Source organism: Polypterus senegalus, chromosome 3 (assembly GCF_016835505.1).
Source record: "Polypterus senegalus isolate Bchr_013 chromosome 3, ASM1683550v1, whole genome shotgun sequence".
NCBI lineage: Eukaryota > Metazoa > Chordata > Cladistia > Polypteriformes > Polypteridae > Polypterus > Polypterus senegalus.
Genome location: NC_053156.1, coordinates 42,180,309 through 42,207,322, shown reverse-complemented (window position 1 = coordinate 42,207,322; position 27,014 = coordinate 42,180,309). Strand labels below are relative to the sequence as shown.

The 27,014-nt window shown below is 39.6% G+C and overlaps 1 protein-coding gene across 1 annotated transcript; it reads right to left on the bottom strand.

Annotated features, from left to right (window-relative positions):
- Positions 1-1,031: 1,031 nt before the first annotated feature.
- Positions 1,032-25,971, bottom strand: LOC120525075 (alpha-N-acetylneuraminide alpha-2,8-sialyltransferase-like). The gene is made up of 7 exons (XM_039747050.1): positions 25,821-25,971; positions 15,245-15,361; positions 14,275-14,361; positions 13,053-13,197; positions 12,676-12,785; positions 7,527-7,610; positions 1,032-2,116 (listed from the first exon to the last, which is right to left on the bottom strand). Exons 1-7 carry the CDS (start codon positions 25,922-25,924, stop codon positions 1,657-1,659), a joined length of 1,107 nt encoding a protein of 368 aa, XP_039602984.1. The 5' UTR covers positions 25,925-25,971; the 3' UTR covers positions 1,032-1,656.
- Positions 25,972-27,014: the final 1,043 nt, after the last annotated feature.

The window sequence follows — 27,014 nt, the reverse complement described above, 5'->3', positions numbered from 1 at the left end:
AATATTTTTTCTGTTCCTTGACTACATTTAGCATCTGCTCAATTAGGCTCTGGTTATGCCTTCCCTTTTTGCTGTGATATTCCATACTGTTTCCAGACTTTAATTCTTGGTTCATGTTCTGATCTTTGTTTGGTTCAGGACTTCACTATAGACAAGTGTCCATTCTATTTTACATCATAAAGACGTTCGAGAGGACTATATGAGTTATCTTGTGTAAAGATCACTTTGATCCACTGCAGTTTCCTTATTGGACAAAGATAGTAGTACAGGTTGCAATTACCTACTGTATTTGTTTCACAAGACTTATTTACATGTGGACAAAGCTGGTAGAACTGTAAGGATTATATTTTTTTTATATCCTCAATGCATTTAAGGGGTTAGCTAAAGGAAATGGAGGTGGTTGAGCCTGTGGTATCATGGATAATGGACTCTCTGTCCAGCAGACTGCAGTTTGTCAGTCTCAAGGGTCTGAGCAATACTGGAGCACCACAATGAATCACAAGACACAGTCCTGTCACCTTTTCTCTTCACTCCACACATTGAACTATAATTTTAACACCAGGTCATGCTACTTGCAGAACTTTGTTGATGATTCTGCACTAATGGGATGTATTGATGAGGGGTGGGGTGAGATAGAAGATATGAGTCCGCTGGAGAACTTTGTTTCTTGGTCCTAAGAGAATTGCTTGCAACTTAACATCAGTTTAGCCATTTCAACATCCAGGATACATTTCCTTACTATCCTGGTGGTAACAGGTTGCTGTGTAACAACAGGCTTGTAGCTTGGAGTCACAGGATCAGATGTATGATCAGATATGTCCAATGGTCCCAGAGGTTCAAATTTAAAGGCATCTTTACAATGGAATAGAGCAGATCTAGCTTATTTTCTTGATTGGAACACGACATAAACTGAGAGACGTTTATCATTGTTAAAGTCACATGGTTGAAGTCACCAGATATTATAACCACCAGGTCAGAGTGAGTCATCATTAGAATGTTGGTGGCAGAATTAATAAAGCAAATAGGCAATAAAGAATGACAAAACATAACATATCCTTTTTAGTAGTTTTCCTGTCTTTTGAAATCGTGGACAGGCTGCTGGTCACAGCCACACATATTTAAAATGTGAGTTAATAAAAAATATGCATTACAAAAGTATTAAGTATTAAATGTTTGGCTCTTTGCATCCTTCATTTTTGTTCAGTACAAAATGAACGTGCAGGTTGCCCTCCCAACCATCAATTTCCTTAAACCACCTTATCTGTCACAGTGTCAGGACAGTTTTGGGAAGCACTGGGAAACAATCATGGTCAAAAAGTCATTAATTTTACAAACACCCATAGTCTCTTATTCTGAACCAGTTTTGAGTCAATAACTTACTTAGACTGACCCTCTTTGTAATGCTGATGAAGACTGGAGTACCATAAAACACTTCTTAGTCAAAGCGAGAAGGTGTACACTCTACACCGAGGGTGACCAGATACAGAGCCAAACCAAGGCCTCTGGTTATGTCCATTCAATTCAATTTTAGGGTTATATTAAGATGCAGTCCATCCTGGTCGGAAAGGGAGGAAGTAGCCAGGCATAGCACAGCAAGCAGGTTTTATAAATTAATAAGTTATTTTATACAAGAAATGAATAGGTCCTCCTCAGCCATCATGAGCACCTGCCTAGGTTTACCTTAAGCATCCCCTTGCTGTGCATTTGGAGTAAAGTTAAAAACTCCAGTGGCATTGCATGCATGCCACGCTTAGCAGGTTGATTGTCGTAATAGTGATGCATCAAGGGTTGTCCATTTAGGTCAAAGGAGAAAGGCCAGAACCCATAAAGAGAAACCTTAGAACAAAGCTCCATGGCAACGCTGACCAGTATCATTCCAGAAGAAAGCCGTGTGAACGTTAGTCCTTTACTACGCCAGTATTTGTGCAGCTTGCTCAGGTAACCTGGATGTAGGAAGGAGACATGCTGAAGACTGAAGTCCTGAAGAGTAAAGTAAACCCTGAAAGAGGGCTGCATGCAAAAGGCATAAGTAAAAGCTGGCATCAGCACCTCTGCGTGTCCAAAAGACTTCATCAGTTGAACAAATGGCTTCCTGGCATAGGACAATTTATCATACCTGAAGGACAGAAGACAAGAAAAACAAGTCAGGATCAAAACAGCATTGTAATATCAAGGTCCAAATACATGGACAGTTGTCTACAGCTGATGAGCACCTTCCATCTGGATCTTTTTTCTTTGCCATTGGTATTTACAATACAGATTTTCTAGTAGCCCTTAAGGTTGAATTTATTAGCCACCACCCAATGCCATTTTTTCAGTTGCCTAAACTAACATACTTTTCCCAAAACTTTAAACACAATTCTCTAGTTTTGACACATGTTGCAGATTTGTATTTTTTATATGTTAATTATGGCATGTTGTTTGTTGTTGTGGGCAAAAAAAAAAATAGTCTCATGTTTTCAGGCAGAATGGAGAGAAAAAGGTTTATCATAGAAACCAATAGAGACCAATGTGTTACAATGGCAAATGAAGTAAAAAATGCCCATGGTAAAAAACAAAACAATCTCATGTTATTTGTGTTGCATAATCCACATGTGTGTTATCCAGTGGCATGTGTAAAATGCATTTTTTTTGCTAAAATAATGTTAAATATTTACTCCTGAAACAACCTGAATGCATCAGAAACAGGAAACTAAAGTCTCATGGGAATGACATTTGAAATGAATAAAGTAGTATTTTCCTCCAAATAAGGAGAAGAGGAAAATCTTCAATTCAACGTTTTTTTACTTCATTCTGTATGAATACATGAGATTAATTTTTTTCTCAGCCATCACTACAAATTACATGGGGTAAGTAACATATAAAAATATAATTTTGGGGAGAAATAACCCTTTTATGTGTTTAGTTAGCAAATAAACTCTCTCTCTCTCTCTCTCTCTCTCTCTCTCTCTCTCTCTCTCTATCTATCTATCTATCTACTGTATCTCACTTCCATGCCCACTTAGAAAGATCACAACCTGGAAGAGGAGTAGTGACCTCTCCGTCTCTTCTGGCACCTCATACGCCATCAAGATGGCATTAGTTGTATATATTATGATTTGACTGATGACCTTAATTGTCCTTTGGTCTTTTAATTTTTTCACACATAGTTTCCAGGGTTTTGAAGACCAAGGGATCCATTGACTACATTTGTATATTTTTTTCCAAAGTATTTTTAAAGATTAATTTTCATGCAGTGTCATATCGGTTTTTTATGGGTGTCAACATTTCTTTTTTTTTCTTTCATTGAATTTATTAAAAGCACGTAACATTCCATAAAATCAAGTCAAACTTAACAAACTAAATTCAATTCAATCCCCAACAGGGCCTAAGAGGGGCCCTGTGCATGAAGAAATAGTACAAAGCCTTGGAACATTGCCCAGCACACCTTTGTAACCAAAGGAGAAATGGGAGATACCGTCATCTGTTCCTGATAATGCCTTCCACTGCACCGTCGATACTGATAGCCTCTTGCCTGCAGTCCTGGACAGAGTTTTCTTCTGTATCACTAGGAAGGGGTATTGCCTTTAAAGTTATATCTATATAGATTCAGGTTATCTAACATGCCGCAATTATGAAATAACTCATTCCCAGGGAGATAGCACCTCCTGCTGGACACACAAACTATCACTTTTGTTCTCCTTCCACATTATGCTGCAGCTTCTCTTTCTAATCTTGCACTGTTCAGGTAATTCATTTTTTTGCAACTGACATACTGTCTCTGCGGTGCTTTTTCTATCTATCTATCTATCTATCTATCTATCTATCTTTCTATCTATCTATCTATCTATTGTATAGGTATTTTTTGTCAGATAGATGTATGTATTTATCCTGTACGGTTTTTATTTTCACATATAGAGAGCACAGTGAAACCCCAGCAGATATCCCACCTGCACTTTAGATCAGGTAATCTACCTGATGGTAAGTAAGATTGAATCTGACCAGTATTTAAATAGGAGACCATCTAGGAAAAGCTTGCCTTGCTGCAGGAAAAGGTGTTGGTGAGGCCATCAGGAAGCACTTACCCTGTGGTCTGTGTGTGGATCTCAATTCCCCAGGGCAGTGACAGGGACAAGGTGATGTACAAATGGTGCTGTCCTTCAGGTGAGATGTTAAATTGAGGTCCTTTTGCTATCATAAGAGATCCCTTGGCATCTTTCAAAAAAAAGTGGAGTAGCCTGATGTTCTGGCTAAATTGCCCACTACAGCCGGACCATTCTGGCTCCCTAATTATTTCCTGTCTCTAAAACCTACACCATCTAATAACTAACATGAGGTTAACATACAGTTTTTAGCACTCATGAAAGTTAGCGCTAGTGCTGCATAAGTGTTCGTTAATTGGAAGGAGCACAAATGGAGAAGGATGAGGCAGACAGCTTGAAAGTAAGAAAATAATAAGAGCTGCTCAGAGTTAGGAAAGCAGACAGGCAGAAAGAAAAGTTTAGTATCTTAAAAGAAAGAAATGCTGAAAGCAGTTAAGATGGAGAGTATTACAGGAGCTTAAGAGATGTCCATCCATCCATTTTCCAACCCACTGAATCCAAACACAAGGTCACGGGGGTCTGCCGGAGCCAATCCCAGCCAATACAGGGCACAAGGCAGGAACCAATCCCAGGCAGGGTGCCAACCCACTGCAAGACACACACAAATACACCAAGCACTAGGGCCAATTTACAATCACCAATCCACCTAACCTGCATGTCTTTGGACTGTGGGAGGAAATCGGAGCGCCCGGAGGAAACCCATGCAGACACGGGGAGAACATGCAAGCTCCATGCAGGGAGGACCCGGGAGGTGAACCTGGGTTTCCTAGCTGTGAGGCAGCAGCGCTACCACTGCACCACCGTGCCGCCCCACTTAAGAGATGTGCAGGTGTTAAATAACTGAAGTAGTTCTTTAATCATTTATTTATTTTAATAATTTAAGTGAAATAACCTAAATGTAATTAAAATGGCACTGAGCAGTTCAGAAAACCTACTTCAAATTTTAAAAAATAAGGTCAGGAAGCGGGAAGTGCTGTTTGATGTTGGACTTTTTGGAGAGTGGTTTGGACACAAATCTAGTACCTCAAACTCAGTGTTGCTGAGTTGGAGGAGAAGGTAGATTGCCTACATTGTAATAGGGAATTGACAGACCTGGACAAGGTGTCCATTACGGAAATGGAGAGTGCACCCTTAAGGTGGTACAAGAGAAAACAATAAAGCAGACAGGAAGATAAGTGGGTCACAGGCACAAGTCAAAGGGGTCATCAGTGTTAGGCAGGCATGAGGATCCCCAATGGCCCACCAGGAAAGAGAGAGATTGTAATAGTGGGGGATTCAATCATTAGAGGGATTGAAAGATTGGATAGGCTCTTGGCCAGAGCGGGGGTGGATCCAGTTGTTCATTGTCCATATTAGAAGAAAGACATACAAAAGGGCAAGTTATCATCTCTGCATTTAAAGAGTTAGGCCCATGCCGAGAGTCAGAACTGACAGGACACTTCTTTCCAGTGTTCTGCCTTTGCTATGTGCTAGTCCAGATAACACTGACATAAAAAAGTTTTAATGTGTATCTCAAATCTTCTTGTACTATAGAAGAGTATAGGTTTATAAGGTATTGGGTCTCCTCTTGAAACTTGTTTTGGACTTGTTTTTATTGTCTTCTGTCTTGGGGTGCAGGGAGTTTAGGACAGGCCAAATTTAGAACCATACATGAAGGTACAAAAAGTAGTGTAAGAACAAATATGCAAAGTAAGTTAAATTCCAGCCTTAGGTTAAAGTGTGAATGTAAAATAGTTATAGAAAAAAATTGGTTGTCTTAATGTTAGAAGTATCAAAAATAATACAAGTGAGCTGGAATTGTTTGAAGCAAAATTTAATAATGATATTATAGCAATAACTGAAGCCTGGCTAAGTAACAAAGGTAGTGATGAGTATAACATAGACAGTTAAATGATTTTAGGAAGGACAGACAGAAAAGAAAAGGGAGAGGGAGATTGCTGTTTATGTAAAACAAAATTTTAATGCAAGTCTTCTTCATCTGGACAATGAAACCACATCTTAGTGAGAACGTCTGGATTTAGCTACAGATGCCCCAAAGCAGACATGAATTTCAATGCAAATCTTGTTAGTAATATTAACATTTAGAGAGGGATATTATAGTTATCAGTGACTTTATCTAACCACATAATCACTGGATTAAATTTACAAGCTGACTTTTTAAACATAATCAGTTTTTAGTGCAGTATTTTAACGCACCAATGCTGGAGGAAGCCTGTTTAAATTTATTATTTTTTAAAGACAAGGTTAGAATTCAGGGTATGAAGGTGATTAAACCCAAAGGGTCAATGACTATACTATAACATAATTTTCCAGACGGTAGATTTTAGTCGGATCTACGTCTACCATCAGGGCATTCTGGGTATGCCTAAGTTCCCATGATGACAAGCGACCTTTTTTCGAAAGCGCTTGAATAAAGAATTGATTGTCCATGTGTCACATCTAAAATTTTTTTTCTTTTTTCTCTCAGTACAACTTCATGGCCCCTGCTGAGAAACACCTGGAGCCACCACTGAGACTGGAGTGGAGAGGTGAAACTTTGCTAAGAGCTCGCCTGACCACAGGAAGGTAGACCAGGGTATGAAGAAGGCATTCTTATGTTATTGGAGGGTGAGCAGTGAGGAGATGGAAGGTGTTCTAATAGAAAGTGGACTACCTATGGAACATGATAGGCATTGGCACCTGGGGCATAGGGATGTCTTGTGGGGCTTAAGGTCTTACATTATTTGTATTTTTTTGTTGTGCTTTGTGTTCACCGTATTCAGTTCATTTTCCTTTACAAAAAACACACATTTTAATATTTTGTATTATATTGGATCATCTTTGGGTTTGAGGGTTAATTTTAGAGTGCCTCTATACAGCACATTATCTATCTATCTATCTATCTATCTATCTATCTATCTATCTATCTATCTATCTATCTATCTATCATGTAGATTTTTTTTGGTCAGTTAAATTTATATGTTTATACTGTATGATCATTACTGTTATATAAACAGAGTAAAGTGAAAGTCTAACTTGCATGTGCTAATTAACAAATGACACATTGCCACTCTCTGGTGCCATGACTACCTCAAAACCTCTTTCTTCATTACCTGAAAAATCTCAGAGCACATTTATTGTAACCTAACAGCAAAAAGCAAGCAAATTTCTCAAACACTGAAACATTTTTGTTACTATAGTAGACCGATACAGAATCCTAAGTCTTTGAAAACTGCCTTCCTATTTCACTAAGTGGTGATGTTGTGCCGGTTATAGGAGAACAACATTTTAATAAAATGGGTCTAATTTATAATATTAATATATTATTATTATATAAGTAGCATATAAATGAAAGAAACACCATAGTTATAGGACCCCCCTGCTTATAGATTTCCCTATTTTTCCAAAAATATATTAATAAACTGCCCACACAAAACCAATGCTTCCTCTCTGGACAATACTGACTTGGACAAGATGGTGGGGTTTGCTGTCACCAGGTCTGTCTTAGTTCCAACATCAGTTGTGTAATTTAAAGGTGGCAAGTTGAGCCTGGAAAATAAAGGTAAAATTATTTCAGGCAGAATCTTTGCATCATTTCTTGTAATATTAGAAGAGCTGCTTCTTCACTTCAGGACATTAGAGCTAACTTGGCTTGGTTGGGTTCTCTCACTTATATAGTTACACTTATACTAAGCTACATCAGAGCTACCAGTCCATCTAACAACATGACCTTGTCTTGTGAAAGAAAAGCAGAGCCTCCAGAGCAAAAATACACAGGCCTGGGAAGAACATCAAACCGAACAATCTAGCTGGACACTAGAGGCTGTATCACAATGGATCCCAAAGATACACACCCAAATACATTTATCATCTGTCCTCTTTTCATGTTATCGTCAAAACATATTCTCTTGACGTCAAAACCAAATCTCACCATGTTAATGTTTCTGAGTGGGCACTATTGAATTTGTATACTGCACTATTGCACTATAAGTATGGCTCTTATATGAATACGAAATTAATAAATTCTGTGACATTTTAAAAAATAAAACCTCACAGCAGTAGGAACAGATGATCTTCTAAAGCATTCTGTTCTACGGTGCAGTGAAAGAAGATGGCAGTTACATTTACTTCTCTAAACTGCCAAAATGTTGTGGAGAGGGTGACTGCTATTGTCAAGGATGGCTGGTACTTTCGTCCTCATACACCTTTGCACCATCATTGCCACTGAGTCCACAGTCCTACCCAGCACCGAGTCGGCCTTCTTCACCAGCTTGTCCAGTCTTTCAGTGATCTTATCTGTCATACTGCCTCCCCAACACACGACAGCAAAGAAGAGGACACAGGAAACAACTGTCTGATAGAACAAAGGCAGCATTTCACTACATATGCTACCTATGCATATTCCTCAGTCTTCTGAGGAAAAAGAGCCTGCTCTGCAACTTCCTGTAGAGGATATCTGTGTTCACTAACCAGTCCAGTTTGTCATCAAGGTGGACGCCTAGATATTTATAACATACATAGATAGATAGATAGATAGATAGATAGATAGATAGATAGATAGATAGATAGATAGATAGATAGATAGATAGATAGATAGATAGATAGATAGATAGATAGATAGATAGATAGATAGATAGATAGATAGTCCTTTTGGGGGAAACATATCTTTTAATGTGGCTCAAGAAATATTCAACAATAACACCCCTAGAGTACACCCAAGAGTCTCAAGAAAACAGATTCTCCTCTGTCCTTTTCAAATATAGTTCCACTATCTTACAAGACCAGTCCATCCTATCACTGATGTGGACTCGCAACTACTTGAAGCAGTAAAGAAGCTTCTAGTGGCATAAATAGGTGGAACCTCACATGGAATCTTCACAACAGCCTTCCCCAGCTCGAGACTGAATGCTCTTAGATTGTCAGAGCAGACAAGGCCTTTAGTCTCACTGTGCACTTAATGGTCTTCTTTAACTAGCCTCCCATTCTGTTTTATATTTTATGTGACATGCTGAGCAGAGATGCACATCATACTTTATTTTATATTAAACAGATTTCACAATACATTCCAGTATTATATTTGCTTAAGGCATATCTTGCCTTGGTGATGAGAATGTTGTGTCAATGCAAAACCCACTTTCCAGTCATTGCTTCCATCATGTAGGTCAGTGCTGTTTGCTCTGTTTTTAGTAGTCTGGTGACCAGGGGCTTCATGTATAAACGGTGCATACGCACAGAAATGTTGCATAAGAACTTTTCCACCTTCAAATCGCGATGTATAAAACCTTCACTTGTCGTAAAGTCACGCACTTTTCCACGGTACCTCATACCTTTTCGTACGCAAGTTCTCCGCTCGGTTTTGCAGACTGGCGGCACCCAGCGTCAAAGCAGTGCTACTGTTCCTGTGTGGTTACACTTTATTTTCCTGATGCGGCTTTATAAATAAACTGAAACTAACCACATATTGTTTATTAGTGTAACGCATCTGATTGTAATTAACTTGTAACAATATAATGGTCCAGGGAACAGCCATAGTATTCCAAATACCATAACTGCTTTAGCGTTGTTACTCTCACTTCTTCTTCTTCTTCTTCTTCTTCTTCTTCTTCCGTTAGGAGTTGCCACAGCGGATCATCTTTTTCCATATTACTCTCACTGCCCCACTCGGAGTATTTATATCACTATATCTGAGTGTGAATCACAGCAGCAGCTGATTCGAAAGAGAATTATTGGTATACAGCTTCAAGCACACGCTGTCTCAGCCACGGCAAAACGTTTCAAAGCCTTTCCTGTACGGACCTCGCGGTTCAGAAACAGTTTCATCTTTAAACGCACTCAATCAATTGCTCCTTGTAGAACTGTTTACACTTATAAGTACAATCACCTCACTGTAAACTTGCACTACAGTTATAATATCGCACAACCTGAGCCACTTTATAATACGCGTATTTACATATGATGACAATATCATTTTTAAGGTGAAATGCAGCAAAATATGTGTATTATATTATACAGATAAAAGTTTAACTTCATTTAAATAATCTATATTCTTCACTGGGAGTGTCGTGAAGGATAGAATAATTAAATATGTACTACGAAGATATTTCAATGTTCCTTAAATGTTTTGAAGAATTGGCACTCTAAGCTTACAGATGGCTTAACTTCTATTACAGAGCTGATTGTGTGGTAATTGGGTATTTGGAGAAAGAAAAGCAAGGACTGCAGTGGCGGCTACGCCAATATATATTGGATATAAAACAGAAAGAGAAAATAACAACACAGCTAAAAACGCATGCGACAAATTTCGGCAAAAGTTAAATGCTTGTGTCATGAGAACGAGGAGGCTATGCAGTGTCCGCAACGGACGTGGCCATCCACCGTGCATAAGCTACCTTACTGACGGGCGGGTGAAGGAGCCACCGATTCTTCCTCTGCCCAGTGCCATCACAAGCCTAGAGCCACCCCTGAGTACTGCTGCAATAAATTATTTCATCGAAGGTCGCACACAATCACTGCGACATGAAACTCATGTTTAATAACGTGCTTTAACTCCTATCATCATAAAAATGATATCACGGTATACATCTCAGTATTTTAGTTATTCAGAGAGCTGTAATACCACGAATGTAATGGATTCTGTGTCCAGTCGGAGGAAGAGAGCCGGTTTAAGAAGCAAGTAGTGATTCACACACACAGAGCACATAGAAGATCAAATACAAAACAAAGCATTTAACGTGCTACTTTCATTACGATGTGATTTGAGAAACTGGTTAATTAAACGATTTTAAGATGAAGTTTATGATGTTCTACTTTAATGACAAAATAAACTACGTAATTAAAGTGGAAATGTCGAGATTGAAGTTGACATTTCGTGCTTTTTCCCCACTGTGTGCCTTTTTTCTCTGTACCCTAATAAGCTTTCATATGACACTCAGACAGTGGGCTATAACTTGCCTTTTCACAGCGACTTTGATATGTGACTTCTTTTTTATTTCCGGCACTGTGCGATTTTGTGAACGTGAGCTTTCAAGTTTCTCTAACATGCTATGTCACTCGATCAACTTCCTTTTGTTGATTATACCACGGTTTATTTGAACAAAAAGTATGTTTTTCCTTTGCCTCCACTTGGTATTCGCTGAAATTCTTATATTTTCCCCCGTGCTTTTCCCATTGTCTTTTCACAGAAGGCTGAACATTTGCATATTCAAAGAGGCATAATTCTGGGAGGAGTTGGGGCGTTACATAAAGCGTGTGCACGAGCGTTACTTTTCACGCTGATCGTGATTTATGTAGCGGAAGAACGTGGAAGTTGGAGTATGCCCAGATTCCTGCATCTGGATTTTTCTGTGCGTAGGCACATTTTGGCTTTTGTGCTTACGCCATGTTATAGTGCGAGTTCTATGCACGGCGTTATACATGAGGCCCCAGGATTGGACACAGTATTCCAGATGAGGTCTCTAGTGCATTATATAGCTACAGAATAAAATCCCTTGCCTTATTTTAAGCAGACTTTACAATATAACCTCAAACTTTAGTTGCTTTTTAATGTGTTTTGGAAATTGACTAAATAATCAAGGTGTTTTTACATTTAAATTTAACCTACTATGTTTATAAGGAACTGTTTTGTATTTGTTGTTGTTCCTCATCTTGCACCTGACAGTCCAATGGATCGGTGGTGGAAGTCTACTACACTTTGGATATCCATTGTAGTCCATCCCCAGATGTCATCCAATCATACCTTTTTCTAGCTTCCTTTTTCACTTGTTTTTTCAGCTCTTCCAATCATTACTGTCTTTACCAGTCTGTCATCCTTCATCCAGCAAACATGTCCAAACATCACCAGTCTCCTCATTTTGATCTTGGCCTCTACTGTTACTCTTTTGTTCAACACCTTTCCAATCTCTTTTATTTTGTCGACCATTCCCTCCCAGTTAATCCCATTATTTTGTATAGCACTTAACTTCAAATGCATTCAACTTAACAATGTCGACTTTCTTTCCAAGACTACCATACGTATAGAAACACAAACATCACAATTTTTTTGTTATTTTTGGTTCGATCTTCACATTAATGTTTTTGCACTTCCAAATCATTGTAGGCACTATTTGCTATTCCAATTCTCCATTTATTTCCTTGCTGCAAGTGTTCTCTGATGTTATCTATGTATGATTTGTTTTACACATGCAAGTTTACCTTCTCTTTATATTACACTTATTCTGCCTCATTGTTGGCCATTATCATCATTACCAATGCTGGTGCGGCACTTTAGTATGTCTGTGTATGAAGTGTGACTAAACTCTTTCTGTAATTGTAAACAAGGCGGTGAGCCTGCGCTCAGTAGAAATGTATAATAAACATATAGAAATATATGTAATTAAATTTAATTGGACCTAACCTGCATGTCACTTTAATGTTGAATTAAAAGCAGGCAACCAGGAGAAATGTTAACATGAGACAGAAAGTGCATATGCACACACACCCTGAAAAATTTCATGATACGAAGGTTAACTTACAACTCATCTTGCAATTTTCTTAAATGTGAAATTTATCTTGACTACAGTCTCGTGTTAGATATTGTTTATCTGAAGATAATCTGAAACAAGAATGTTTTTACTACCTGATAACAAAGTCTGCTTGGTCAATCTGCTCTCCACAGTTGCTGTTACGTAAAATCCCTCCATTTCCTATTATAGCACAGTGTCCCAAAGTCTTGCTCCACAAAGGTTCCTAAGGAAGGGAGATATTGTAATTAATATTCATATTTTATTACAATTGTATTAAACTTAGCTATTGTGTGTATCCCATTAATCCAACCATCCTAGGGCATAACACGCAAACTGGGCTCAAAGCTTGAAGGAGACTCCAGGCTACAGTAGGGAGCTTATAGACTGAAGCTCTTATTACCAGCACTATGGTCCTTTAGGATCTGTTCTCTCCTCCTTTATTGATTTAAGCCACTCCAAGATGAAACCAGAACTGATAAAAACGGCTTACTTCCAGAAGCATTTCATAGAGAGCCTCATCGACAACATGAGTCCTTTTTGTCTCCATTTCAAATGTGATTTTATCTCCAACTTTTATATTCCCTTTGGTGAGAACCAGATTATGACTGGCATTACAGCAGCTCTGAAGCTCCAGCCTGTTTGGATCATAAAACAAAATAACTGATACCAACAAATTCAGAAAATGAAGTTATTCCAAATGGGTTTAGAATAGCAATAGATAACCATCAGGTACCTACAGTTCAATGTTATTAACATTTCATCTTAATAATGGTCATCACTACCCTGTCTGTGTTCCGCATAATGAGTTATTTTAGAGTTGGATCAACACTACCCAATCATAATCTTCCCAATATTATCCTAAACCTGTTCTAACACTGCCTCATATATTTTTCCAAAAAGGACAGTGAGAAAGAGAGAGAGAGAGGTTAGGAGCACACACTAATACAGCACATTGCCACACCCAACACATAACAAACCAAATCAAGATCCCAGATTAGGACCCAAGTGCAGCCATGTAACGGGTGACACCTCAGCACCACACTAGCTCAGATGGAATGGAACAGTGAGTTACCTTGTAAATTATAGTCTATCCATCCATCCATCCATTATCCAACATGCTATATTCTAACACAAGTTAACTGGGGTCTGCTGGAGTCAATCCCAACCAACACAGGGTGCAAGGCAGGAACATATGCCAGGCAGGGCGCCAGCCCACCACATTATTATAGCCTATCACTTGCTTACTAGTTAAAAAACTGCTTCAATGCATGTTTCATGTGCTAGACAACCCTTTCTAATGAGAATCCAACTAATGCCAATGATAGGCCATGATGGATAACTATCATCTCCTTAGCTAATAATATCTGCCTCTAGTTCCACTGAAATAGTATCAGACCATATACATTTATTACCTATTCATTATGAACATGATTAAATCTTTTTCTAGTATTAGGTGCCTGGTGAACAATATATGTTGTTAATTTAGTTATTGTTAAGCAAACAGTGGCTCATCAAAACCTCTAATGTAATATATCAGTGAGATACATATCAGCTACCAAGTAAAATGAGAAACTATGCACAGTTTACCAATAATTGTTTTAAATATCTATTCAAAAACAGAGACCAAAATAGCACCAACGTATGTTTTTCAATGATAATATCAGATAGTCTGGTCAGTATTAATTAAGAACAATGAACTGATAGATCAATACCTGTAATTATTGTGGTTTTTAAGGTGCTGTATCCAAGGGCATACTTTCATGAGCTGGACTTCTTTAATTAGATCCTTAGGTGAGATTCTAGAAATAAAGTAAGAAAAGGCTTTAGATGATATACTCACAGCGAAATGACATGATGTACACTAGTGGCAACTTACACCATATAATGATGATTTTGGTTGTTGTTGATTTAACAAGGTTGGGAGCACACAAGGTAAAAAAGGTGCTTGTTTCTCTAATATACATATGTTGGGAAACATGAGGGATGGTACAAGATGGTGATGTGAGAACTCCAAAGGGAATATGCCAGTTTATCCAAACACAATGCTGTCTTTCAATTCAAAAGCTAAGACAGATAATTAGTTGTCCAAACTGGAATTTATTGTCCGCTTCAAATGCACAACTTTAACTCTTCTCCCCAGTAAAGTTGTACAGTCTTCGTTCCAACACTATTTTGTTTTGAATAGACATACTCTTTATGAAGTAAATTCTGGAAGAATGGACAGCCAAGACCCTATGCCCTGCTGACTCATCACTTTTTCAAGAAACTCAAAGCTAAAAACCTGCTGGCAACTTGACACCTTTGGAGATGGTGAAGCTCTGTCGTCAATCCTAACCCAAAGTCACCATCAGAACACACCCTTGCTGACTCTGCTGAACCAAATACCTTATCCTGCACATCATCAGAACACTAGGGAGTTCAAATAACACCTATGTAGACCTGGGAAAGCATACAAAATCTGCACGTGCAGTGATTGGACTGGAAATCAAACCTTGGTCCTTAAATTTGTTATGTGAACCACTATGTCCTGGATGTCACTTTTTTCTGGAATCATAAGTATGGATGTGTGTTTAGAAGAAGTTTATTTGTATTGAACGTTTCATTTTTCTGATGTTCGAAACACTCTAGCAGCTGTTCAGAATCAACGACCCACCTTTAGCACTTGAGAATACAGCTACTCACTTATTCAGGGAGTTCCATGAACGGATCTTTTTCCATAGATTGTGACAAGCAATTTTCATCTCATTGGACAGCACCACTGGCTTCTCGTGTTTGCTGCTCTTGATCATCAACTGAGACCTGTGTAATGAAAGGCAGTCACTTTATTTAAATGGTTGAAGTAATACGCTGACCAGACCAGTTCTGATATTTGGTGTTATTCCCCTTGCAATAAAAGATGTTCCTTACTCTAAACTGTAGATGCAGCATGAATTATGGACATGCAACACTGTAAGCAGGAAAATGATGACAACAGCTATCACACTGGAGATGACATTTGCTGACATGAGCCATGCTGCAGCACTGCTTCTCTTTCTGAGATGGTTGACAAGTGCACTTGTTGCAGAGACATCGAAGTCTGAGTCCCTATTAGGCCGGAGTTATACTTCATGCGACGCGACGCATGCTGCAGCGGACGCTCCTGCTACGCAAGTGTTGTAATGTTCATTCTTGCGCGTGTACTTTACGTAAATCTGGCGAAATCCACCAGGTGCCAGTGCGAGATATTATCACAGTGAGAACACGTTTGGCTTCTCTGTGTTGTGAATTGCCTAGAACACCTATTAAATTCTGATGACACCTTACCGCAATATCTCTGAAAAGGATGTTTACTTGATTAAATCCATCAATCCAGGCTTGCGTCCATTCCAGCAAGCATTGGGCACGAGTGAGAAACAGTCCCTTGACGAGGCCTCGGCTCATCGCAAAGTGAATACAAGCACACACATACACTAGCGCCATTTTAGAGGCACCAAATTCCCAAATCTGCATATCTTTGGAAGAAAACCGGAGCACAGTGTGGAAAACAAGCAAGAAATACCAGCAACATAACTCCCTGTGAGACAGCAGTGCTATCACTCCACCACTGTGACACCCCCATGTGTGTAATTAACAATATTCATTATATGTAAAATGTAACATACACACTTTAATGCATTTCATCATGAAAGTGATATTAAGTATAAATCTAAGGATTCTAAATGTGCTGAGAGTTGGAATATCACACATTTAATTTGTTCTGTGTGGCGACCTATTGCTGCTTTCCGCTGCTGTCAGGTCCAAGAAGCTCGTAGCGATTAAAAACTGGGATGACGGTTACGACGGTCTGCTTTAATGATAAAGTAAACTATGATGTTAAAGTGGACATTCAAGATTAAATCTGAAATTTCCACTTTAATCACAAAATGCATGTTTCACCGTGTCCTTTATTTTTTTCTCAGTGGCTCAAATATAACGCTATACATTATGCTGCTGTTGTTAAGTTGCAAAAATAAAAAAATAAAAAAGACGGCACAAAAGATGGTATGTGAGACTTTTAAAATGTATCATGTCATTACATTCGGGAACTATCTACATGTGACAGAAAGACTCTATGCGGATCCTATGGGATGAATGCTTCGATGTGGCGAAGCAAAATGCATAAAGATGCATTCGTCGTGCTTTTATATTCAAGCGTCGCATATTCCCGATCGTAATGACACCACAAATTTTAAAAGTCTCACATACCATCTTTTGTACCAACTTCACATCGGCAACATAATGTATAGCGCTGTATTTGAGCCGCTGAGAAGAAAATAAAAGACACGGTGAAAACGTGTATTTTGTGATTAAAGTGGAAATTTCGTCTTTAATCTCGAAATGTCCATTTTAACCTCATAGTTTACTTTATTAATAAAGCAGACCATCGTAAACGTCATCCCAGTTTTAATCGCTAAGAGCCTCTTGGACCTGACAGCAGGTAAAGTAAAAATAAAAAATAGACGACACAAAAGATGGTATGTGAGACTTTTAAAATGTATCGTGTCTTTACGATCAGGAATATGCGACGCTTGAATATAAAAGCACCACGAATACATCTGTATGTCGGCATTTTGCTTCACCACTTTGAACTATTCATCAAACAGCAAAGCGTGCACACCTATCCCCGAAGGATCTCCATAGAGGCTTGCTGTCACATGTAGATAGTAAACAGAGACTCTGACGTCATATTACGACTTTTAGCACACTCGCCCCCCAACTTTTTTCTGGTACTGCAACTCGCGCACACGTCGCATAAAGTTCTGAGGACCTGCTCAGAGAACGCGTGAAATGAACGCTGGGAATGCGTGGCAGCCATGATGCGGGCGCGTACGTGTTCTGAGCGTGAAGTATAAATCGGCCCTTACTTGCCCACAGAGTTTGGACATGTCATTGTTGTAATTGTTTACATCCCTCCTCGGGCGGATGTGGAGATAGCGGATGACATCATCCATTCCGTTGTTGCTAAATTACAAATGCAGCACCCTGAGGCGCTTGTGCAAATCGCTGGAGACTTCAACCATGTGATGCTGGACAAAACATTACCTGCCTTCTCCCAGTAAGTGGATTGTAACACCCGGGGAAATAGGACTATTGACCTACTGTATGCAAATGTTAAAGACGCATACAGCACCACCCTGCTGCCTGCGCTTAAGAAAAACAGATCATAACCTGGTTCTGCTTCAACCTCACTACAAACCAAGAGTGAGTGAACTACCTACAACCATACGCTCATTCAGTAAGTGGTCCCCTGAGGCTGAGCAGGCTCTGAGAAACTGCTTTGAAACTACGGACTGGGATATCCTGCAGGGGTCACACAGTGAGAACATTGAGGAGGTTGTTGACTGCACTACTGACTACATCAACTTCTGTATGGACATTGTAGTTCCAGTAAGAACAGTACCCTGCTATGCGAACAACAAGCCATGAATTACAAGTGACATCAAGGGCCTTTTGAGCCAGAAGAAAAGGGCTTTTAAAGGCGGTGATGAGCATGAGCTTAAGCACGTGCAGATGGAACTTCCAAGTCCAGCTCAGGGCGGCGAAGGAGCAGTACAGGAGAAAGCTGGAGCAGAAGTTGCAGTATAACAGCATGAAGGAAGTGTGGGATGGGATGAAGATCATCACTGGCTGCAGCTCGAAGAGGGGTGCCACCATTGAGAGAGACGTGAAGAGAGCAAACCAAATGAACAACTTCTTTAACAGGTTTGACCACCCTAACCCACTCTCACCTTGGAGAACTGCACCCTCCACCCATCCTTCTGCTGATACCAGCATAGGAGAGACATCTCCACCCACAACTACAGCAGTGCAGGTGAGCAGAGAGCTGAGGAGACTTTGTGCTAGTAAAGCAGTGGGTCAAGATGGAGTATCGCCACGACTGCTGAAGGCCTGTGCGCTGGAGCTGGGGAGTCCTCTACAGCATATCTTCAACCTGAGCCTGGAACAGGGGAGAGTCCAGAGGCTTTGGAAAACATCTTGCATCACCCCAGTCCCAAAAGTCTCATGTCCTAGTCAGCTGAATGACTTCCGGCCTGTCGCTCTGACATCACATGTGATGAAGACCATGGAACGGCTGCTGTTTCACCACCTGAGGCCACAGGCCTTTTATTTAGTCAGTTAATGGTCTACCTGCAGGTGATGGCTCACAGGCCCATATATGTCCAAACATAGTTATCCTTGCCAAGCTGGTCTGATGCTCCATCGCATCTGCCATACATTCGTCATCCTGAGTCAGTCCTAAAGACTGGGGGAGTTGGTTAGACAAACATCAAAGCACCACTGTTCTCATCAATGAAGTAAAACATGCCTCCTGAAACACTAATATTATTTTTGCTTTTTCTGGCTTACAAACAAAGAAATACAAAATATTTATCAACTTATATTCTAGATACCATACCATTTTAGAAGAACTAAATCAGTGTGAAAAATAAAAAGCACCTTATTATCAACATACCGACTAGATGGGCAGGTTTATCATGCAAATGTAATAACCGTTTATGTACCCTTTCAAAAGACGTTGTCATCAAATAGCATCTTCAGGAGGGTTCTCAAACACCATCCAGGTCAAATGTTTACAGAGTGAATGGCCTTAAGAAGAGCTGCTAGCTGTCCTAAAATGGACAAAGGCACAGCACTATCGAGAGCCGGTTTCATTGTAAGGTTATCTCACCTCAAGACTGGAGAGTCTGATCTCCTGGATCAGTGGGGATACTGAGTGACTGCAGATGAAAGCTGCTCAGATTATTAGACAAATAAAATATAAGCATTTCTCTGTTATCTGAGCCCTTTGAATTTTCCGAGATCCAGATCATTTACCAGCTTCTTTATGTTGTGATAGTTCAAGGCTTTGTTGTCCTCTTGAACCCTTCGATCCAACTCCAGAAACCCAATAAAAGTCCAAAAGTAGACTTTATTCAAACTGCACAGTACACAAAGCACCCTCCTCTCCACAGTACTCATTCAATAATCACAATACTTAATAAACAATTCCTCCACTCCCAGACGCGTTGCCACCCTTCCACCCAGCTCAGCTCGCCGTCTGGGAGCTGTCACAGTCTTTTTATAGTCCCTGACCCGGAAGTGTTCCAATCCCCAGTTCGTGTGATCCTTATCACTTCCGGGTCAGATAAAAAGTCCTTTTCATCATCCCGGAAGTACGTCACTTCTGCTGTTGTTTTGCCTATGACACATTTCCGGGTTATAGGGCACAAATGATGCTTTGCTCCACCCTCCAGCTCCCTCTAGAGGCCCATGTGGTATCCAGCAGGGCTGTGGATTAAAACTCCATTGTCCATGATTCCCTGCTGGTCTTCGGGGCACCTCCATGCTGCAAGGAGGGCTCCATCTGGCGGCCTGGGGGTATTGGCCGGGATTACAAGCCGGCCATAGACCACAATGGATAAAGGAGCAACCAACCCTGGCCCTTGTTTTTCTAATGAAAATAAACATACATTGTGAATAGATATCCGGAGACAATATGTTCTGACTGTGTAATGGGTTACTGAGTGCTGTCAAGGTTACATCCATGTTACAAATCATATGAGGAACGAACTACACGATACCTCAGTGGAAGTTTTTATTGATGTACAGGAAGTCAAGTGCTTCCCAAATCCTCACCCTAATAAAGATGACTAGTTCTAATCTTTACCACTTCCTAAAAACCCACACAGTAACATGCACGGCTATCTCATATGTGGACTCTTTAATTCTAAATTGAGTTTATTTCAGTACATGTCAGGAAGCACTTTCTCTATTCCAGAAAACAAATCATCTGCCATAAATTAATGGCATTCATTTGAAGTTCTTTATGCAACTCTGGTCATCATGTTACGAAAAACTCATAGCTGTACTGAAGTTATGCAGAGGAGAACAACTGAATGCATTCCTAGACTAAAAGACAAGTCCTTCCTTCACAGACTAAGGAATTGATAAACTTATTTACTTATACACTTTGAAGATTCTCAAAGATGCTAACACTCTTGCATTGTTTCATTTAAATAGCAAACCAAGTACTTGAGGGCACTGGTGGAAATTCAAGACAAATCAATTAAAACATTCTAATTCTAAGGGTAGTAAAAAAATATGAAGGAAACTACTGTATCATGGAGCTGAAATAGTGCAAGTAGAGTGCCTATAAAAACAATTCGCCCACTTGGAATTTCTCCCATTCAAAAAAAAAAGATCAAGGCAAAGTGTCCAAATTTATTACAAATATAAAAAGTAAAATAAGTGATCCCTTAAATATTGGTCCCCTTCAAATCAGTATTTAGTTGATGCACTTTCATCAGCCATGACAGCCTTGAGTCTGTGCACACAGATCTCTATCAGATTTTCACATCTGCATGCTGCCATTTTCCACAATTCTTCTTTGTAAAACTGCTCTAGCTCTGTCAGGTTGTATGTTAAATGTGGGAGAGTAGTTTTTGTCAAGTCCTGCCATAAATTGGGTTGAGATCAGCACTCTGACTGGGCCATTCCAGGACATTAACATTGTTGCGGTTGAGTCATTTCTGTGTAGCTTTGTCTTTATGCTTGGGGTCGATAGCTTGCTGGAAAACAAATCTCAAAGCAAACTTCATTAGGTTTTCTTCTAGGTTCTCTCTGTATCATGCTGTATTTACTTTCCCCTTTGCCCTCACAAGACTTACAGGTCCTGCTGCAGAGCACAGTGTCCATAACATGATGCTACCACCACCACCCTTCTTGGTGAGAATGGTGTGCTTTTGATACTGTGCAATGTTCAAACTTGACATTTATTCCAATGGCCAAAAAGCTGAATTCTTGCCTCATCAGATTATAGAACCTTTAGCCAGCTGACTTCAGAGTCTCCCATTTGCCTTGTAATAAACTTTAGCCAAAATGACATTTTTCCCCATACTGGCTTTCTCTTTGCCATTCTTCCATAAACCTGCAACTGGTGAAGCACTTGGGCAACAGTAGCTTGGGCAAAAATCCAAATTAAATCCACTGAGATTCAATGTTGTAAAACAATAAAATGTGAAAACTTCCAAAGAGGTGAATACTCTTTATAGGTACTGCGCTTTGAGCTACTCCAGGGTGGATTATCTTATTATTATTACTAACGAATAAATGTTATCAGAGTTTCTTCCAGAGGTAGAAACTAAGTTTCTTTCCAAACTTTGAATTGAGAAGGTATGAAGATTTTTAAAGGAGTCTGCTTATAAGTGAAAGAATAAGGAGTCCAGTAAGTAATCTGCATTTGTGTTTTCTATTAATTAAAATGAAGTATTGCATTTTAATGTAGGCTTGTTAATCATTGTGCTAGAGAGTGGTGACGCGTATATCAGCTGGAAATGTACTTAATAATTTCACTGTACTCTTTACAACTAATAATATTACCTCTCCTAGTACAACATCTGCTGATATTGCTAGATACACATTATGTGATAGTGAGGCAGTCACCCACATGTAGTGTGATACTCCTCTTCTACCGATCTGGATCTCGACAGCACAAATTCCAATGCTTTTTAATGATTATTGGAGAAATGATACATGCAAGACTTTCAGTGTTTTTTTCATAATTTGAATGTCTGGTGACAGGCCACAAAGATGCTCATACATAGAAGGACTGCATCAAGAAATTTATTTCAAGACCTGCCTCTGTAACAATACCTCTGAATTACCTGATGGCATTTAACCACATATGCTTATTATCTGATGTTTATTTGCTTCAAAGGCACATGCACATTCCAGACCATTTCTGTCTCCCTTGGCATTTCTATACAGGTACATTTCTGTTTTCTTCAAATCCTTCATTTATGTCACTGACTTATTAACCTTTAGAACACCTTTGGGTCAAGTTTGACCCACCTCATGCTTTAGTGTATTTTATTCTTCATTTTGGGATATTTAGTTGTCTATAGTGCATTAAAAATTCCTAAATTGCAACTGTTATATACAGTAACTTGAATTATGTTTCTTGGCAGTTTGTCCCAGATTTCCACAACTGTTTGCTTAAAAAAGTGTTCCCTTTCTTCTTTATTGAATGCACAACAACTGAGTATGTGATTAATTAGGCCCCCACACAGTGCTAGAGACTAAACAGGTTTAAGTCTCTCCTTAAGTCCTGGGATGCACTTGGTTGCTCTCCTCTACACAACTTTAAGTGCTGCTATGTCTTTCATGTACCGTGGTGACTAAAACTGTACACAATACTCCAGATGTGGTCTCACTAGCACATTAAGTAGTCTAAGCATAATGTTCCTTTGAGCTAAATTCATCTGCTTTAAGATATTACATTTTAGTTGCTTTAATAATTGTTTCTCTAAAATGCTTATGTGATGAAAAAGCTATGCCAACATAAACCTCTGAATTATTTGCAGAGGTTGCATCCTGTAGAATATTATCTTCCAATTTGCATTCCTGCTGCCCACATGTAGAAACTGGCACTTTTCTGTGTTAAACTACGTTTTTCCAAGTGTTCACCCACTTCCGAAGCTTGTCCAAGTCATTTTACTGCCTCCTCAGTGTCTGCCATTTCACCAGTTGTGGTGGTATCTGTGAATTTTACAAGTTCACTGACTATACCAGGATCAATATCATTAATATAAATCTGAAAAAGCAGCCATACTAGGACAGACCCCTGAGGGACTCTACTGATGACCTCACTCCACATGGAGCATTGACCTCTTATCTGTACTCTTTGTCTCCTGCCAGTTAACTAACTTGAGATCCAGTTTTGTGGGTTGCCTAATGCCAGGGCTGCCTTAACGTATGGGCACTATGGGCACTGGCTGGGAGCCCCAGGAGATTAGGGGACTACGATATTTCTGATTTTTATGTATGTTTCCATTTTGCTATCAAAACAGGGCCCCAGCACACTACTTTGCCCTGGGGCCTATGATGCTGTTACGACAGCCCTGCCGATGCCTACAGCTTCTAATTTCACAATGAGTCATTGGTGTGGGACTGAGTCAAAGGCTTTTTGAAAGTCTAAGTATGTTATTTTGTATGCTTTGCTTTTATCAACTATTCCAGTTGCCTATTCAAAAAAAAATCTAAAAGACTGGATCTTCCTCTCATAAACCAATGCTGGCTGTTATTTAAAGTACTAAAGCTTAGAACTACAAACACTTGTCATTAGAGCACAGTAAGCCATGTGAAATATCAAAACAAAGAGAGTTTGATCCTTCAACTGCTTATTTAACCTGTCTTATCTCTATTTGTTTTGTTTTATTTCTTTCTGTCTTGTTATTAGATGCAACTGAGAAGGCAAAATTCATGCTTTTTTGTGTAAACACGACTAAATAAAGAACCCTTGAGCCTTGAACCTTGAAGACGGGAGAGGAAAACATATTTTAAAACATTATTCTGACACCCTTTCACTCTATCATTTAAATTTGGCTGTTAAGATTATAAACTAAGAAAATATGAAAACAAAGTTAAAATCGGATTAAAATACATTTTAAAAATGTATCAAATTAAAAACAGTTTTTCAGCAGTTTTCACACTTTGGGCACTGTCATTAGCTACCAACAAACTTTACCAGTCGTACAGAGATAGGGCCATCAGAGTATGAGGTCCATTTTGTGCTTTGACAACAGCGACAAAGGTGCTGCTCTGGTGTAAAGGAAGGATTTCATTTTCAAAACGAATTTCTCACAGCTGCTTGTAGTGACTGTAAGTCAAAAATGCAGAAAACTGACAGGCATGATGAAGCGTTTTTCACTCATGATCTGTTGTTGATGGAGCATTTGAATTAAAGGTTTAGTTGATCAGCACATTTCAACGTCAGGCTTTTTGATTATTATATACTGTAAGTATTGAAAGAAACCACCTTGTCTTGGCGGACATCAGATCAAATGAGAATCCTATAATTTTATTTCAGTTTAAATTAAAATTACGTCTAATAAGCCTCACTTAGAAACAGACGAAGATCTGAAAGGGACTTTTTGTACCTGACAAGCTGACCTTCTTCGCGTGCTTTCCGTTCAGATATTTGAGTTAAACGTTTAACTCGATCCATGTTCAATTATACTCCTTTCCTCAAGCATCGGCAAGATGCACTCGGGCTCCTGCCTGCCTGCCTGCCTGCGGACTCCGTCCCAACCTATACTGGAGACCCGTAAGCTTAGGGATGACGCAGGGCGTGCGAATCAATATCTACTTGGACAGCTGTGAACGTTTTAGCTCATACGTAAAGGAGGTCCAAAAACAAAGAATGCGTGAAAGTGTTTTTTTTTTTGTCACACTTCTTCTTGGTTAATCTGCGGGCTCCATAACTCGCTGCCTGTGCAGTCCGGCCGTGCACATACCAAAGAAATGGTGAATCATGCTGTCTTTATGATAAATTACTTTTAACGTCTGTTTCGTTTTAATCATCTTACAGTCAATTTCCCTTCTCGCTGGCCCCTAGTGAAGCTCTCACCCTGGTCACTGTCCCCATTGTCAATTTGACGTTTGCTGTTGTCATCGGAGCCTTTTCTGACAACATGAGCCTAGATACAGAAACTAACTCTGGACCGGACACCGATCGTTTTAGAGGAACATGAATGTTCAATTTTAGATGCCAGTTTCGCAGCAAATCGTTAAACTGTGTAAGGGAACCAGACTAGCCAGCTACACACTAAATAACAGCGGTATAAAATAAAATGTCCCGGAATGTTCAATCAACATTAGAATTAGATAAAAAGTCATTCGCTTTTATCACATTTTTAAAATCCAGTCTCATTTGAACCAATTCACCCATTTCCTAAACACGCTTATTGATATTAAGTTTGAAGACACATCAAAAACGACTGGTTCAACACAGGAAAACACATTTAAAGGGAAGCAAAGCAAATCCGAGGACGCTCGGACAGTCACGTCGATTCCGTCACGAAGGAGGAATTTAGTTTGATCTTTATGAGTGCCGGGCGATTAGCCGTGACGTGTTTAAACCCTGGCTCTGTCACTGGTTGTTTACCGATGATTATGATGGTCAGTAAACAGGACGTTCAGGTTTCACAGGTTTCCTTTTTGCCCCTTATCAGTGACCTAGACTGTTCATGACTAAAAACTCTAATAATTATTGATTGAAAACGCAGATTTGAGCCCTATAGTTATCAAAACCACAATAATTACATCTGTTACATCTACAGCTGTTAAGTCAATGACAGAGAAATACAAATGAAACTATCAGAACATGGACAGAGAAACATGCACAAGGCAGATAACCATATAAAATTGAGACCCACACTTTGACGTCGAAGAAGGCGGTGCCGATGACCCGCTTGCTTACCGTTTTATTTCCTTGGTAGTGTGAAAGAGGCATAGCAGGAGTCCCAAAGAAGTCAGAAACAAGAGTAACAGGAGTTTTTTCTTCGTCATAGTGAAACAGAACATAGTGGCATTTGAGTCTGGCAGTGTATTATGCTGCGTTTTACCTTGAGCAGCGGTGCGCGCTGCCACGCCCGCTCACGCCTTAATGAAAGGTGGAACGCACTGAGGTTTACTGATAGTAAGAGGGGAGAACGGCGGCCCTGTGCACGCGAGGCGCGACACCACTTACATCTCGGACGTGGGCTGTATTAAGACCCCACCAGCCCCTGTACGACTTAATGATTAGAACTCATCAACAGGGAGTTGATCACACTTTAAACATTAATCAATCCAGCGGTGAATAGAGCATGGGGTTTGGTGAGCCTGTTGTGTGTGTGGTTCGGGGGTCTGAGGATGGTATCGTGTGTGTGTGTGTGTTTTGTGGGGGTCTGTCTTGATGATTCCAGTGTGCGGATACCCGAACGCTTCATCGACCGCGGCTGGATTTCATCGCGCAGGCACTCGATCGTTTAATAGTGCGGCTGGTGGTCGCGCTGGGTGATTGGGAGTGGTGTATGCACCCAAAACGCCATGATGATAGATCCACCCATTTGTCTCCCGAATAATAAAATTGGTCACAGTATACAAATATTGTGTTATGTCCAGGCCCATTTCGAGCTTTCTGGGGGCCCTATGCAAGATTCTGTTTGGGTGGCCCCTATTTTGTAAAACTGCGATGGGGGGAGTTTAAACCCTTTAAGATGATCCGTTGCAATGCATCAATCTGATAATTTCAATTTCAGATTTAAAAATCGCAACTGTTTTCATCTTAAAAAGTAATGATCTTAAGTTGACCCAGGCAATTTAAAACTACAGAAAATGACAATAAAACAATGTTTATTTTAAATTTAGGAAATAAACATCTTCAACATGAAATATAAACATAAACTAGGTCATTGTCAAGAAGAACAGAAAATAAATAAATAAAACTAGCATCCTACAAATGACAAGATGAGAAGAAAATGAATGCTTAATGCTGATGAATGTGGCTTTGGGTACCATTATTTTCCACTTGAAGTTTATTTTGATTGATTTTTAGTTATCGTTTTATTATCATTATTTCCAAACGGCAAGTCAAACAAAGGTTCCTGTGAGCACGCTTACCTCTATGCAT

Excerpts from the sequence above, each read along its gene's own strand:
- LOC120525075 (XM_039747050.1), bottom strand. The coding sequence starts at position 25,924 with ATGTTCTGTTTCACTATGACGAAGAAAAAACTCCTGTTACTCTTGTTT. Across the intron at positions 7,611-12,675 it reads CAAGCAGACTTTGTTATCAG|GCTCAACTTGCCACCTTTAA; the intron begins GTAGTAAAAACA and ends TTTATTTTCCAG. Across the intron at positions 2,117-7,526 it reads AACCCCACCATCTTGTCCAA|GTATGATAAATTGTCCTATG; the intron begins GTCAGTATTGTC and ends TCTGTCCTTCAG.